Genomic DNA, 13,501 nt, shown 5'->3' on the forward strand with positions numbered 1-13,501 from the left:
TCAAGTCGAACTTCTCAAACAGTAGCATCCCTGACATGCCAAACAGCATTGAGGAAAAGAGCAACTGTGCTATGCGCCAAAAAAGATTTTACATGAGTTAAAGTAACTGTTATATTTTGACAAAATGTTATAGTTTTATTTGAGATAATCTAAAGGTAGAATCTATTAGACCTAATTATATTACTACTATTTAAGACTAGCACACTGACCTAACCATGGTAACGAGGAGCCTTTCCTCCTGTGTAATATATGTATAAATATGTAATATTATGTAACAAACGGGATAATAATGGGCTCATAGAAGTAAATATGCTCTTCAATTTTTAAAAGGGGGGAGAGAAACTTCCTGTAGATTTTGACATCAGCAACAAAAATAATGTCACTTGATGCGTGTCCTTGTACTGGAAATCCATGAACAAAACTATACAACATAAAAGGAAATGCAACCCAGGATACATTAAATACAGGTTATGTTTAATCTATGGCAGGTCGACATTTGATGTCCAATGTAAAATCTGTCCTGAAGCAAAACCAGTTGAGAAGCACTGGGTTAAAGGGACAGACAGGAGCATTCTGGCCTCACTGTCACGCACCTACAGTACATGTTAACTGTTAATAATCATTGGACATTACTTTAAAAGCTCACACAGCTGATGTTATTTTTCATTTAGTAGTTAATTTAACATGTAAACTAACATGCTTTAGTTATATAACATGTTATAGTTACATGATATTTTTTATCAGGTTTATAATTCTGTTTATTATAATTCTGTTAGCTTACTTATTTTTTCTATTTATTTTATTTTCAAAAGAGAGAATTTTTTTTATACACATGCTTCAATAAAATAAATGGTTTCAAGTTTCAATTATAATAAAGTGTTTGCTCAAAAATAAATAAATAAATAACCCTTCTGTTTTCACTAATAATAGTAATTGTGTAATACCGTATACTGTGATATTTTCTGAGATGGTTATCATACCGTGAAAATCTCATACTGTTGCAACCATAGTCAAAGGTGGTGATGTAGTGTAAAAAAAAATACTTAAATACTGATCTGTTTCTCACCCACAGCTATAATATTACTCCTGAAAATATGGATTTAACCACTGGAGTCTTGTGGATTACTTTTGTACTGCCTATATATCGTTTTTGGGGCTTCAAAGTTCTGGACATCATTCATATTTCCATTGTGAGGACCAACAGAGCTGAGATATTCTTCAAAAAATATTAGTGTTCTTCAGAAGAAAGTCATACACGTCTGGAATGGTATGAGGGTGAGTAAATGGTGAATGAATTGCCATTTTTTGGTGAACTAACCTTTTGGTCAGCCTGCTCGTTTTGTTCGATTATGATAATGATACGCTCATTGTCATGCAAACATCTTCTCCCAAATCTTCAGAGGCACATTTCGATCAGAAAATGTATTCAAACACATTTCATTACATTAGCAATTTGTGTGTGTACCTTCATGCTGCCGGGGTAGATTCCCACATGTCTGCTTTAAAACACGCAACAAACCCAGTTATTATTTTCAGTGTTGTTTTTGTTTAAAATGTAACTTTCTGTATGACTATTCTATTCCTTTTTAAATGGGCGCTGTACGTGTCGCACTGCGAAGCCTCGGAATTGCTTTGATACTCGAAACAGAAAGGGGGTGTGGGATGCGCGCCGCAGGACGCATGCTCGCTCTTCTCATCCGGGTACCTGCAGCTGACTGTGTTGGTACAGAGGCGGGAAATGGCGTCCAGAGGTGCGCGGAGGACAGAGGTGAACCTCGTCTGAAGAGACACGAACAAGAACAGGCGTCAGACTACCGCGGTCGTCGCTACAGCAACCGTGAAATCGACTGTTATCCAGAGACCCGATCCCCCTGAGCTTCATCCAGTAAGTGATTTCCCCCCATTCTGTCTGGCATGTAGTAATAATGTCCCCCAGTAACTGGCCGTCTGTTCGCTCCAGTTGGAAATGTTTCGCGGTGGTTCGGCTTGCTTCTTTTTACTCGCGCGGACAGACTGCTGCGAACATTTCCCGCGCTTTCACGGCATAACATAAGACGCTTCTGGTGGTTGCGGGTCATGAGAGCTTGCATGTTTCTGGCAGCATGTCAGCTGGTTCTGGTCCTGCTTGTGTCCATCAGCAGGTCGAGCACATTTCTCACCTGGCTGGCAGTGTCCAGGAGAAACTAAAAATAGACATGCACAGATGCTTTGTGTCTCGAGAGCTTACTGCTCTCTCTGCTGCCTGGAGAGAGAAAAATCCACATTTTAGCCTTTTGATTAGTGGAAACATACAGACGCTATTCTAATCAACGGGATAGTCATTCGTAAGAGAGTTGCTCGTCTTCCGTGTGTTTTCCCGCCCAGCACGACACTGTTTTACTTTGCCAGTGGCTGAACTTAATCATTTCTGTAGTGTAGTATCTGATGAGGTTGATAGTCATGACGGGGAAACACTTTGTCATGCATACATTAACAAAGGTAACTGTAGAGTAATTTGTCTTCGTTTTAAGAGCAGCTTTCCTAGTTGTTCAGCTGTTAAAGGACAGGTTACAATGAGTCTTTGAAGTTCTTCGATATGTCACTCTGTTGCATTAAATAACATGTGTCCGTGTTTGTAATGTACTTTAAAGGTACACTCATATATTTTCCTCCTTAAAAATGTTTACTTCCAAAAAAATAAATAGCCTAGTAATTCTGAAACATATGTACGGAATTAAGTCATATCAGTTACCTTTTTTTAAAAGCTGTTTTATTCTACATTGAGAGGGTCCCTTCATGGTGGCTGCCATTTGAGGATCACATGACCAGCCTGATACCAGACCAGAGCCCTCCTACCAAGGGATGCCTACAAGTTTAGTAAAACAATACATATTGTTGTGGTCCTTTATAGACATTCTATGGGGCAGTACCCTGGTGAGGAGACTAGGCCGTTTTATTTTTTATTATTTTATTCAATGGATACCTGGATATGGATTTTGATTAGAATATGAGATAAGGATGAAAAGATAATATAAGATGATGAAAATTGGGAAGAAAAGAAAAAGGGAGGATGAGATGGGGGCATGCTCTCGAGGTGCACCAGCAAGATGTGGTGTGGTGAGCAACAAGAAGTTGTGAACAATTTAACTATGCAAAAGGCAAGCAACATTCAGGAGTGACTACCAATGGGAGAGAAGGTAGTGGAGATCATATCATCCATTTCCTGTGACATACTGGTATGATGTCGAGTGCAGGCAAGACAGATAATTTTAAAGGGATTTCACTGCCCTATATCATTTGTCTATAACTACATGTATGGATATAATAAAACGATGCATTCAAAAGCATGCATTTTTTTTCACACACAAAAAAGGTGGACGGGCACTGTTGTACTCTATAACATAGTAGGAATGCCCACTAGCGACTTCATAGTACAGAGATTAGCAACACCAAGCCACAATGGCGTTGGCGGTGCTAAAGAACTTGTTGGCTGGCTACACTGTTGTCTTTAATGATTCTGCATTGACCTGTAAATGTAAAATTGTGGTTGAAAAGGACAAAGGAGTCACAGAAATAATGAAAGCAATCATCATACATATTTGTTTTACTAAAAATGTTGTATATCTCTGTAGGGTGTTTAAGGGGGTTAAACATTTTTTCCCTTAATCTAAAAATATTTTCCCTGCACCTTAAAAATTGATGCCCTGGAAAATGTGTGTTTCTGAAATGTGTGCCTTTTAATGTGCATTCTTACATGACCATGTTAAGCTACATTAAATAAAAATAATGAAGAGTGATCAAGACAAATTTTGCTTCAGAGATAAACTGATAGATCTTAACTGATGTTATTACATTAATAAACATTTATCCCATAATTTACTCAACCTCAAGCCATCCTAGGTAGAGGTCGACCGATTAATCGGCCGATTTTTTGCATTTTTTAACATAATCGGCATCGGCCAATATCCAAGTATATCAAGCCGATTATTAGGCAGGCGCATCTGTGGGCAGCCTAGTGTTGTTGTGGAACACGTGTTCGACGCACGCTGCCCCTAGAGTCATTTTCCAGCAGAGTGAGCAGACCTCATCCAGTGCCTAAGGAAGGAGCTAAGTTCCTTGGGGAAAACAGTAAGGATTAATTTTGTATAACTAATTAAAAACTTTTGATATGTTACTGCCAACTTCAAGAAAAAACGCGACGTTCGGCTACTTTGGATATTGATAGCGTAGTTGAAGTTGCATTATCACAGCAGAAGGGTTGCTATCATGTCACAATAAGCAAGAATTTTGCAATTACAGACAGTGAATCTGAGACTTTTATTTGTTCTGTTTGTGTGTCTTATATTTGAGAGGGTTGTCACTCAATGCAGAGAAATAAGTAATAAAAATATACCAACGCAGTATAGGCTATTGAAGGACTGGCTTTGGTAAGCTCGGACGTTACCGGTTCTGCTGTCGGTACTGGAGAAATTAAGAAAATACATTTATTATTGCTATAAAGAGAAAGTTATTTTATCTCGCCAGCCATTTTTTATGTGTAATAATATGAAACCATTCATCTGTGATGCAATTTAGCTATTCGCACTCAGAGAGAGAGAGATCTCGCTCACGCGGTGCCACAGCGAGCACAACAAGAGCCTTGCTTAATGAGTGACGACGGAGGACAGAACTAAACATTCAAACGTAGCCTGGTTTAGATCAGTGATTATTAGTGTGATTTTATTTTAGATTTTGCCTTCCAAAGATTATAAAAAGAATATTTATACATAAGCCGCATTATGTCTTGCACTCCTTCCTTCCCTTCACAGCGGTGCACTGACATTTCTCCCTAAAACTCAAACTTAACGTCAGAATCAGCACGTTCGGTGATTGTTGTAAAATGCAGTCTAGCTACTGTTGCTAAATTGCGGGACGCGTTTAATAATAAAAAGAGCGCAAGAGATACCGTTCCCAAGGCGGCGCGCGCTCCGAAACGGACCACAACGAGACAAGCAAAATATAGGCTACTTTGGGTTTCATGTGCGCGTCTAAACGATGAACTATACACAAAAATATGTCAAAACGACCGGCTTGAAGATTCACTTAAACACAGTTTATGTCTTAAATGGACGTAGTTATGGAAATAGTTGGGAGAAAATATGCTGCATCAGGAGCCTATTAGACTCGGTCTTAAAGGGGAAGCATCCTAATAAACATGCTGACGATTGAGCCATTACTACGGAAGAGGATTAGGGCCAAGCAATAATAAAAAAAATAAAGCCATCTCGAGATTAAAGTCATTATAATGCGAGATTAAACTCGTTAAATTTCGAGAAAAAAGTCGAAATACAATCTTGAGAATAAACTCATTAAATATCGAGATTAAAGTCATTATAATGCAAGATTAAACTCGTTAAATTTCGAGAAAAAAGTCGAAATACAATCTTGAGAATAAACTCATTAAATATCGAGAATAAAGTCGTTGTGTTTCGAGAAAAAACTCGTTAAGTTTAATCTCGCATTATAATGACTTTATTCTCGATATTTAATGAGTTTATTCTCAAGATTGTATTTCGACTTTTTTCTCGACATTTAACGAGTTTAATCTCGCATTATAATGACTTTAATCTCGATATTTAATGAGTTTATTCTCAAGATTGTATTTCAACTTTTTTCTCAACATTTAACGAGTTTAATCTCGCATTATAATGACTTTAATCTCGATATTTAATGAGTTTATTCTCAAGATTGTATTTCGACTTTTTTCTCGAAATTTAACGAGTTTATTCTCGCATTATAATGACTTTAATCTCGAGATGGTTTTATTTTTTTATTATTGCTTGGCCCTAATCCTCTTCCGTACATTACTGCGAATCAAACAACAAAAGGCAAAGAGAAAATCACTTACAGCTCTTGAATGAATAACTTCTGCATTAATGAGAATTAATCTGCATTAATCTATCTATGATAAACTATGCAGTGTTATTTTACAATTGATTACTTTATTAGATTTCTTTTTAGACCACACCTGAACAGTAATGTTAGTAGACCTTCCTGAAATAAAATCACTGCCTATATAATGTTTATCTTTGTTTAATATATATATATATATATATATATAACAAAAAGAACCGTTAAGAATACCGTTGAAGTACCGGATCGATAAGCAGTATCGGTAAGAGTAGTAATACCATTAAAACCTTAACGATACCCATCCCTAGTTATGCCTGTGCTTCTCTTGGATGCTCTGAATATTGGATTACGTGTCTGGATTGCCCCTTAATTAAAGCTGCATTTGGATCTCAACCTACGTGTCTCGGAGCAGTTCGTAACACCTGCTTTGTTTATTTAATATATTTGTTATATAATATGTTTTTACATTATAAATTTTTTATTTAAGTGTACAAGTGCAGATTGGTCAAGTGTTCAATAAATTTATTTGTTGAGAAATTTTGTCTAAAGTCTATAAATGTATTTGTTGAGAAATTTTGTCTAAAGTAATTTGTGTTACATTTTATCTTTCAAATAAAAGGTTCAAATAAGAGGTTAAAAACAAGCACATATCGGCCAAAATAAATCGGCAGCATTAATCGGCCGACCCGGTTTTCAAAAGATCGGCATCGGCCTGAAAAAAACAATGTCGGTCGACCTCTAATCCTAGGTGTATATGACTGTCTTCTTTCAGCCAAACACAATCGGAGATATATAAAAAAAATATCTATAATAACTGGCATCTGGTAACGGCCGTCTACGCGTTCACGAGAGAGTCCAGTTCCGGTGTATGATGTAAGCGTAGTGTAAGCTCCGGTGAGAAGTGACAAACACTGAAGCGCAGAGGATCGAGGAAGCCAGTGATTATAGATTATAAAGTTATAAATATGGATATTTTTTTAACAGAAACACATCGCTTTGCTTCAGAAGTTCTTTACTAAACCCCTGGAGCCGCATGGATTACTTTTTTGATGGATGTGCTTTTTTTGGACTTCAAAATTGAAGGTACCATTCATTCCGATTATAAAGCTTGGAAGAGCCAGGATATTTTTTAATATATCTCCGATTGTTTTTGGCTGAAAGAAGAAAGTCTTATACACCTAGGATGGCTTGAGGGTGAGTAAATTATGGGATAATTTTAATTTTTTGGTGAACTAACCCTTTAAGGAACAACATAGATTGTCCTTTAAAAGCTTGTCCATTCAGGATTGAAAATTCTCATGTTGTGGGGAATTAATAAGTAGTTGTAAGTAGTTGAATGTTTTGCTGTGGAGGTGCTTCTGCATTAATGATGAACTGTGTTAGAGAAAATGGTGTCCTGAATACATCCAGATGTCTGTGGCTAGAGCTCTTGAATGAAGTGTTGCACTCTAAAAAGCAAACTAAAGAACTATTAATTTACCTGTGTGAGAACTAACGAGCATAGCTGGAGATAAGCTTAGTGCCGCTTCTCAAGATCATTGTCAGCCATGCTGAACTTAAACAGAGTGATTGCCTCCTGTGTTGCTCTCTCTCTCCAGTTCTGTTTTCTTTCAGTACTTTCTTCTCTCTCTTCAGTTTTACATGTGACTCTCTACAAAATGAGGCTGAGAATGCGCAAGGCTTCTCAGCACCCAAACCTCGCTCGCAGGCCCCCGACCAAACGGAAGCACTCAGAGGTGGAGGGGTGCACAGGTGAAAGGACGGGCCTTCTGACCAGCATCAAGAAAATCATCCACGGAAGTTCCGTCAAGGTGAGCCTATAACAATCTCTCTCTGTCTTGTATTACAAGTTCATTGAGCATGGTAGATCCAGGCTCTTTTCTTGGCTTAGATGATCATGACACAGTATGTTCTAGAATGGAATGCACGTTAGACCTGGTGTCACATTTCCTCCAGAAAGGCATGGTGGAATGCTGCTGCTTGTCTGAGGAGCTCAGTTCTGTTCTAATTTTAGCAGTGGTTCCACAGCGTGCACATAATGACAGTAGGTAGGGTTGGTTTAACAGGCATGCTGCCTGCTGCAAGACAACCAGTACTTCAGGAGAGATATAGTGTTTAGAAATAAATAGATAGTAGGTTCTCTCATTTGGGTTCTAAATCACCTCTGTTCTTTGCACACAAGTAATTTTCCATGTGCACACAGCTGGATTTGAATTAGGGTTTTGAAAATAAGTTTTTGTACTGACTTTGAAGATGTTGTGCCTACAGGTTGATATGTAGACACTCATTTGATTAATTTCACTCTGCTTCTACTGCCCCTAACTGAAATAAAATTTTTCATAATAACACTTTACATGCACACAAATGTGCAGTTCACCATCAAAAACATTTAAATGTTCTATTGGTCACGTGTCCTCTTGACATACAGATTCGCAGGTCGGAGTTAACTAAACTTTCATTTTCGGAGCGCAGCATAGTATGAATTCTCTTCAAATAAGGTTGCATTTCTGGTCTGCTGTGTTTGAATGGGGGTCAATGTAGCGCCAAGACATTTACATGAGCTTAAACATAGTCGGCCTATTAAACTTAATCTGTGAGAGACTGTTCATGTAAATGCATTGACTGACCCTGTTTACATGCACTTAAGAGAAAGATTATTTTAGGTTTTTTACATTAAGCCGCATTCTGAAAAATCATGTAAATGCCTTTTTCTTATGGCGAGTGAATGATTAAGATAAAGCAAGGAAAAAAAGAAAATTGAGAAAAAAAGGAGAATGGCACAGATGTGCACTTGTCCTCTAGCTTTCGTTTCCCATGCATATTACAGGAACTCACTATGTTGCATTTTTTATTTCTGTAAATGGCATCCAGTTATAATCAAGGAAAAATGGCTAATTTGCATTTCATATACAATTTTGTGTCACAATTTAACAATCTTTTTCAGTCCAATCAAATAATGGTTTAATATTAAAAAATAAATGTTAATAAAGGTTAAAAATGCCATTCTGAACATTCACAAACAACCCTGCTTGGTATCTAGAATGTTGCAGCTAGGTGCTTTTGGGTCTTGGAGGAACAAGCAGCATTTTTCTTATATTGGAATGTGGAAGAGATATTGTAGTTGGCCACAAACTGCCTTCTGCCTTCCATAAAGAAAAACATCAATGTCCTAATCTAATCTAAAGAAACATCTCAAGGTAATAGGCTACTAAATTCATGAAATTTGCTGACAAATAGCTAGCTAAGCTTGCTGTTTTGATTCAGTTAGCTGTTAACTCTTTCCCCGCCAAACACGAAATTTTCCGGGTTTTATGAAAAAACGCTTCCCCGCCAAACACAGAATTTTCCGGGTATCCGTGTTTTAGGTGGTATACGGTAAGGAAGACCCGCGCGCATGTTTTGAAAGAGTATGCAACTCTTTGATCAAAGAAACAGACTGTGATCGTCTCAAACGTGAAGTGGAACACCATACTAATACTAAAGCACTTGTTTGATAAAAATGCCTTTTTCTCAGCTTTTTGTCCGAAATGTTGTTTTTGACAAAACCTACCTCTGTTCAAGTGGCAATAAAAAAAGAACAAATGAAGTTTGCCTAAAAGCAGAGGCTCAGATCTTTATTTTGATATATAGCATCTTCATATATTCATGGAAGAAAATATTCTGCGGGCCATTAAAATTTAGCGAAAATCGTCAAAAACCCTGGTGGTGGCTGGCAACTTTTTTAAAAAACGCTGGCGGGGAAAGAGTTAAGAGTGGAAATGTAGTGGTTCAGATAATTTGACATCACACAATATTCTTTCAGTTGTGCCTTGCCTTTATAAATGTAATAAAAAAAAAATTTATATGATGTATCAGAATACAATACTAAATACATTTAAGAGAGATTATTCTGCCCAACCCCTATAGGGCTTTGAAGCGTGCATGTGCGTCAAAAAGACTGTATAGGCAAATTTAAGTAACCTGACCAGATGGACTGTACATAGGAAAAATTGAAAAATCACACATGTATACACACACAATCAACTAGAACACACCAATTTCAAATATCAACTACTGTCCCTCATGTCAGCATATGCACTTACGTATGGCAGAGTTTGACACAAGAATGAGAGGTTAAGGAAACAAACACTGCTGCAGCTGTGGAACATCTGGAAATAAAGCGAAGCAACAACTCACATGTATCCCCTTTGCTGTGGAGAAAAGCTAATTACCGACTGGGCTTCATATATACGGGGGTAAAGAGAAGGCCGTTAACACAGTGCATGTAAACATGGCAATAAATGTCTTTCTGGTGCCCATGAAAATAAGCTCACTGATTATCCAACTGATCACATATATTTGTGCTCAACGGATGGGATTTTTACACCTTTAAGTTATATCATAGTGTTCTCCCAAGAGTGGAGTATGGAAACTTCTGCATGACTGTTGGTCTTTATCAGGTAGAACAGGAGAATCCAGCAAAGCGTAATCGTTTGAGCTGCGAGCTGATCACCTCCACACCGCAGAGGAACAACTTGCCTAGGAAACGCATCTACAGAGCCCGTAGAAGCTGCTCCAATGGAGGTGAGTCAAAGGTTTGCTCTAGGTAAGCATAAAAATTGGATGGTCTGCACTTTAACTTTTGAGAGTCATTACATAAAACGTATATAAAGTGCTAATTTCTTTTACAGAGTAAAAAAAAATCTACCAGTATTTTGACAATGAAGCGAAATCATTATTTGCAAATCTATGTTAGTGTGCTTGTGTTATGAGAGTGATATCTCATTCAATATTTCCACACTTTAAGGCTGTCAATCGATTTTTTTTTTTAAATCAAATTAATTACATTATGTCCCGATTAATCACAATTATCCACATATATAAATGTTTGTTGAGAAAGCCCCTCAAATAACAATAATTCAATATATAATGATGAAATAATTATTAATAGTTATCTTTTTAAATATTTAATATGATTATATATTATATGTGTGTGTAATATAAAAAAATATTCAGATAATTAAAATGTATTATGTTATTTTGGCAGTTAAGCATTGTTAAGACATGCAGATACATTGTTTATTTGCATATTATTGAACAATCATTGGCACACAGTTCACAGCAATCCATTTAGCAACTGAATTTGCCAGTCAGTCTGAGATTTATTATGAGGGCTTGTCTAAGGACCCGTCAATGTACACCTGCATCAGACGGGTGCTTTTGGAGCATCTCAGTTTGGTTATGTTGCGTCATACCATTTTAGGCCGCTAAAATTTTTGTGTCAAGTTAAATGTAGTTTAGTACATGGAAGGACATGTCTTGAGATCCCTTAGTTCAGATTTGTGCTCCAAGCTGTGTTTTGAACACAAGAATGTATCCTTGTGTTGTGCTAAAGGGTTGTTTTGTTCTCTGTATAAGCTGCATGTTGCCTGAAGTTTCGCTTGCTGCCTGCTGGAGAAAACAGGTGGTACTTCAAGCTTGAATTTCTCAGGAATCTTACTTTTTTATGGTCCGAGGACATGAATAATTGTGTAAATTTTTTTAAATGCATAATTTTTTATCAAATTAATCGCACTGAATTAATGTGTTAAATCTACAGTTCCCGACAGCTTTATTTTTTATATTTGCCCAAATTAGCAAGATTTTTGAAAGATTCATCTAACCTGTCTGCTTTACTGGGGCTATTTGAGGCAAGAAAATAGTTGCACTTACCTGGCATTATAGTGTCCCCTATTTATTGTAGTAATAATAGTGTATTAGACCTATATTATCATTGTTATTATCAGGGATCAAGCACCAAAGGTGTGGAGCCCCTATTGTATCTGTTGTTATTGTATCATAGAACTGTTTTATGAATCCATTGGAAAGTTTTGGTATTTGGCACACTAATAGGGAAGAGTCTGAACATCAACCATGGATCGACCGATAAACGGATTTACCGATATTTTGTTGATACTTTTATCGTATATCGTTTTTGTAATATCGGATCCACCGATAACTGGTGCCATCTAGCAGGAGTTTCTGAAATTGCAAACAAGACGGCCATTGCAGCTGTGTGTGTGTTAGAGGAAACAATGCTGGGGGTTGTCCACAGGTAATGTAACTTGCTTAAAGTAATACATTTTATTAAATGTAACATCTATTCATGCTCTAGTGAGATGTGTTACATAAATGCGCGATGTGTAGTTTAAGCACTTGGCTATGAAACGGAGACAAACTAACAGAAAGACTAATCCTGAAAGATTCCTTGGAAGTTCGATTGGATACCTGAATAGATTTTCTGCTATTTAAAATTTTCAGAAAAACCTAATTTTTCAAACTTCTTGACCATATGTCTGATTAGCAAAAAATCTGCATGTATCATCTAGAGAAAATCTTGACAAAAATTTAGGATCCTTCTCATAAAACACATCAATGAATTTGTAGGTGAGCTTGCCAAAGAGGAAACTTTTTTTTACGTATTAAAACGAAATGTCATAGCCATCATTCTCTCGGGTTACATGAGCAGTTTGGGCACAGCACCACCTACTGTAAAGATATATGATAAATGGCTATTTTGCTTAACTTTTGAATAGTTTGACCTGAAATAATGAAACCGATCACCTTGGGGCATATCAAATGATAGTTGAATTATACCCAATTTTCCTGTGTCAGATAAGTGTCAGTCATTTTGAATGTAGAAACATTACATTGTCATAGGGGACAAATATATTTCTAAAAAAATGCTTTTAGCTTCTGTTTAGTTTGTTTCAGAAAATGCTGGCCAAAAGTTATGGAAATGCTTTTGCTGAAAAAAAGTTTCACGCTTAACACATTGAAATGATGGCAAGATGCCAAAAAGGATCTTAGGCTGTATCTCCGCAATGTTTTAATGTATTGACTTGGAATTTTGCATGTGTCAATGCCACCATGCTTTGATATTACCACACACATTTGGTGACTTTGCCACCTTATGCTCATAAATTATAAGCAATTGTATTTACATTTTTAGTAATTTTACTAATGACTTTTAAACTACATTGATAACTTCAGACATTCAAAGATTACGGTCATTGTTGCCATTGGCATGCTTGGGCTCGTAATTGCAGCCTGCAGCTATATTTATATATTTATTATTATTATATGTATTTGGAGATTTTAAAAAGCCTCTTCTACCTCTGACTTTACCAGTATCTATTTTATGTTTCTCTTCAAATATTGTCTTGTAGAAACCACAAACCATGACACGAGTAAGCCTGTCAAGCCTAATGGGAAGATGGAAGACTCTGAGGAGGTTTTGAGCAGCCCACCCCGCACCACCCTACTTGGAACCATCTTCTCTCCTGTCTTCAGCTTCTTCTCACCAGCAAATAAAAATGGTGAGATGAAAAACACTGACTATAATTGCCTGACATTCTTAAGAAGCTAGAGCCAATGCCAAGAGCATGGTGTCGGAGAAGTGGCCTTGATTGCAGTGAGTGTGCTCCGATATGTTGAGAATTAGTCCAGCTCTGGTCTTTTCCCCAAAAAAACCTTTTTAGGATCACCATTTTTAAAAGTGGGATATGTCATTCTTACATATATTCAGTTTGTCAAATGTGCAAGGTAAGTAACTATATCTGAGACAAATAAATGAGATGAGTACATTTACTGGCAAAGTAAAATTAGATAG

General features: G+C 36.9%; 1 protein-coding gene across 1 annotated transcript in view; it reads left to right on the plus strand.

Moving 5' to 3' along the window:
* The first annotated feature begins 1,725 nt into the window (after nucleotides 1-1,725).
* The window catches only part of LOC127651366 (CTD small phosphatase-like protein 2-B), a 31,072-nt gene continuing 19,296 nt past the window's right edge, over nucleotides 1,726-13,501 (plus strand). Inside the window, exons 1-4 of the mRNA XM_052137141.1 lie at nucleotides 1,726-1,885; nucleotides 7,507-7,682; nucleotides 10,311-10,434; nucleotides 13,059-13,208. Coding sequence (XP_051993101.1) covers nucleotides 7,530-7,682; nucleotides 10,311-10,434; nucleotides 13,059-13,208 — 427 coding nt within the window. The 5' untranslated portion in view covers nucleotides 1,726-1,885; nucleotides 7,507-7,529. The remainder of the gene's footprint in view (nucleotides 1,886-7,506; nucleotides 7,683-10,310; nucleotides 10,435-13,058; nucleotides 13,209-13,501) is intronic.

This window comes from Xyrauchen texanus, chromosome 1 (genome assembly GCF_025860055.1).
Source record: "Xyrauchen texanus isolate HMW12.3.18 chromosome 1, RBS_HiC_50CHRs, whole genome shotgun sequence".
Taxonomy (NCBI): Eukaryota; Metazoa; Chordata; class Actinopteri; order Cypriniformes; family Catostomidae; genus Xyrauchen; species Xyrauchen texanus.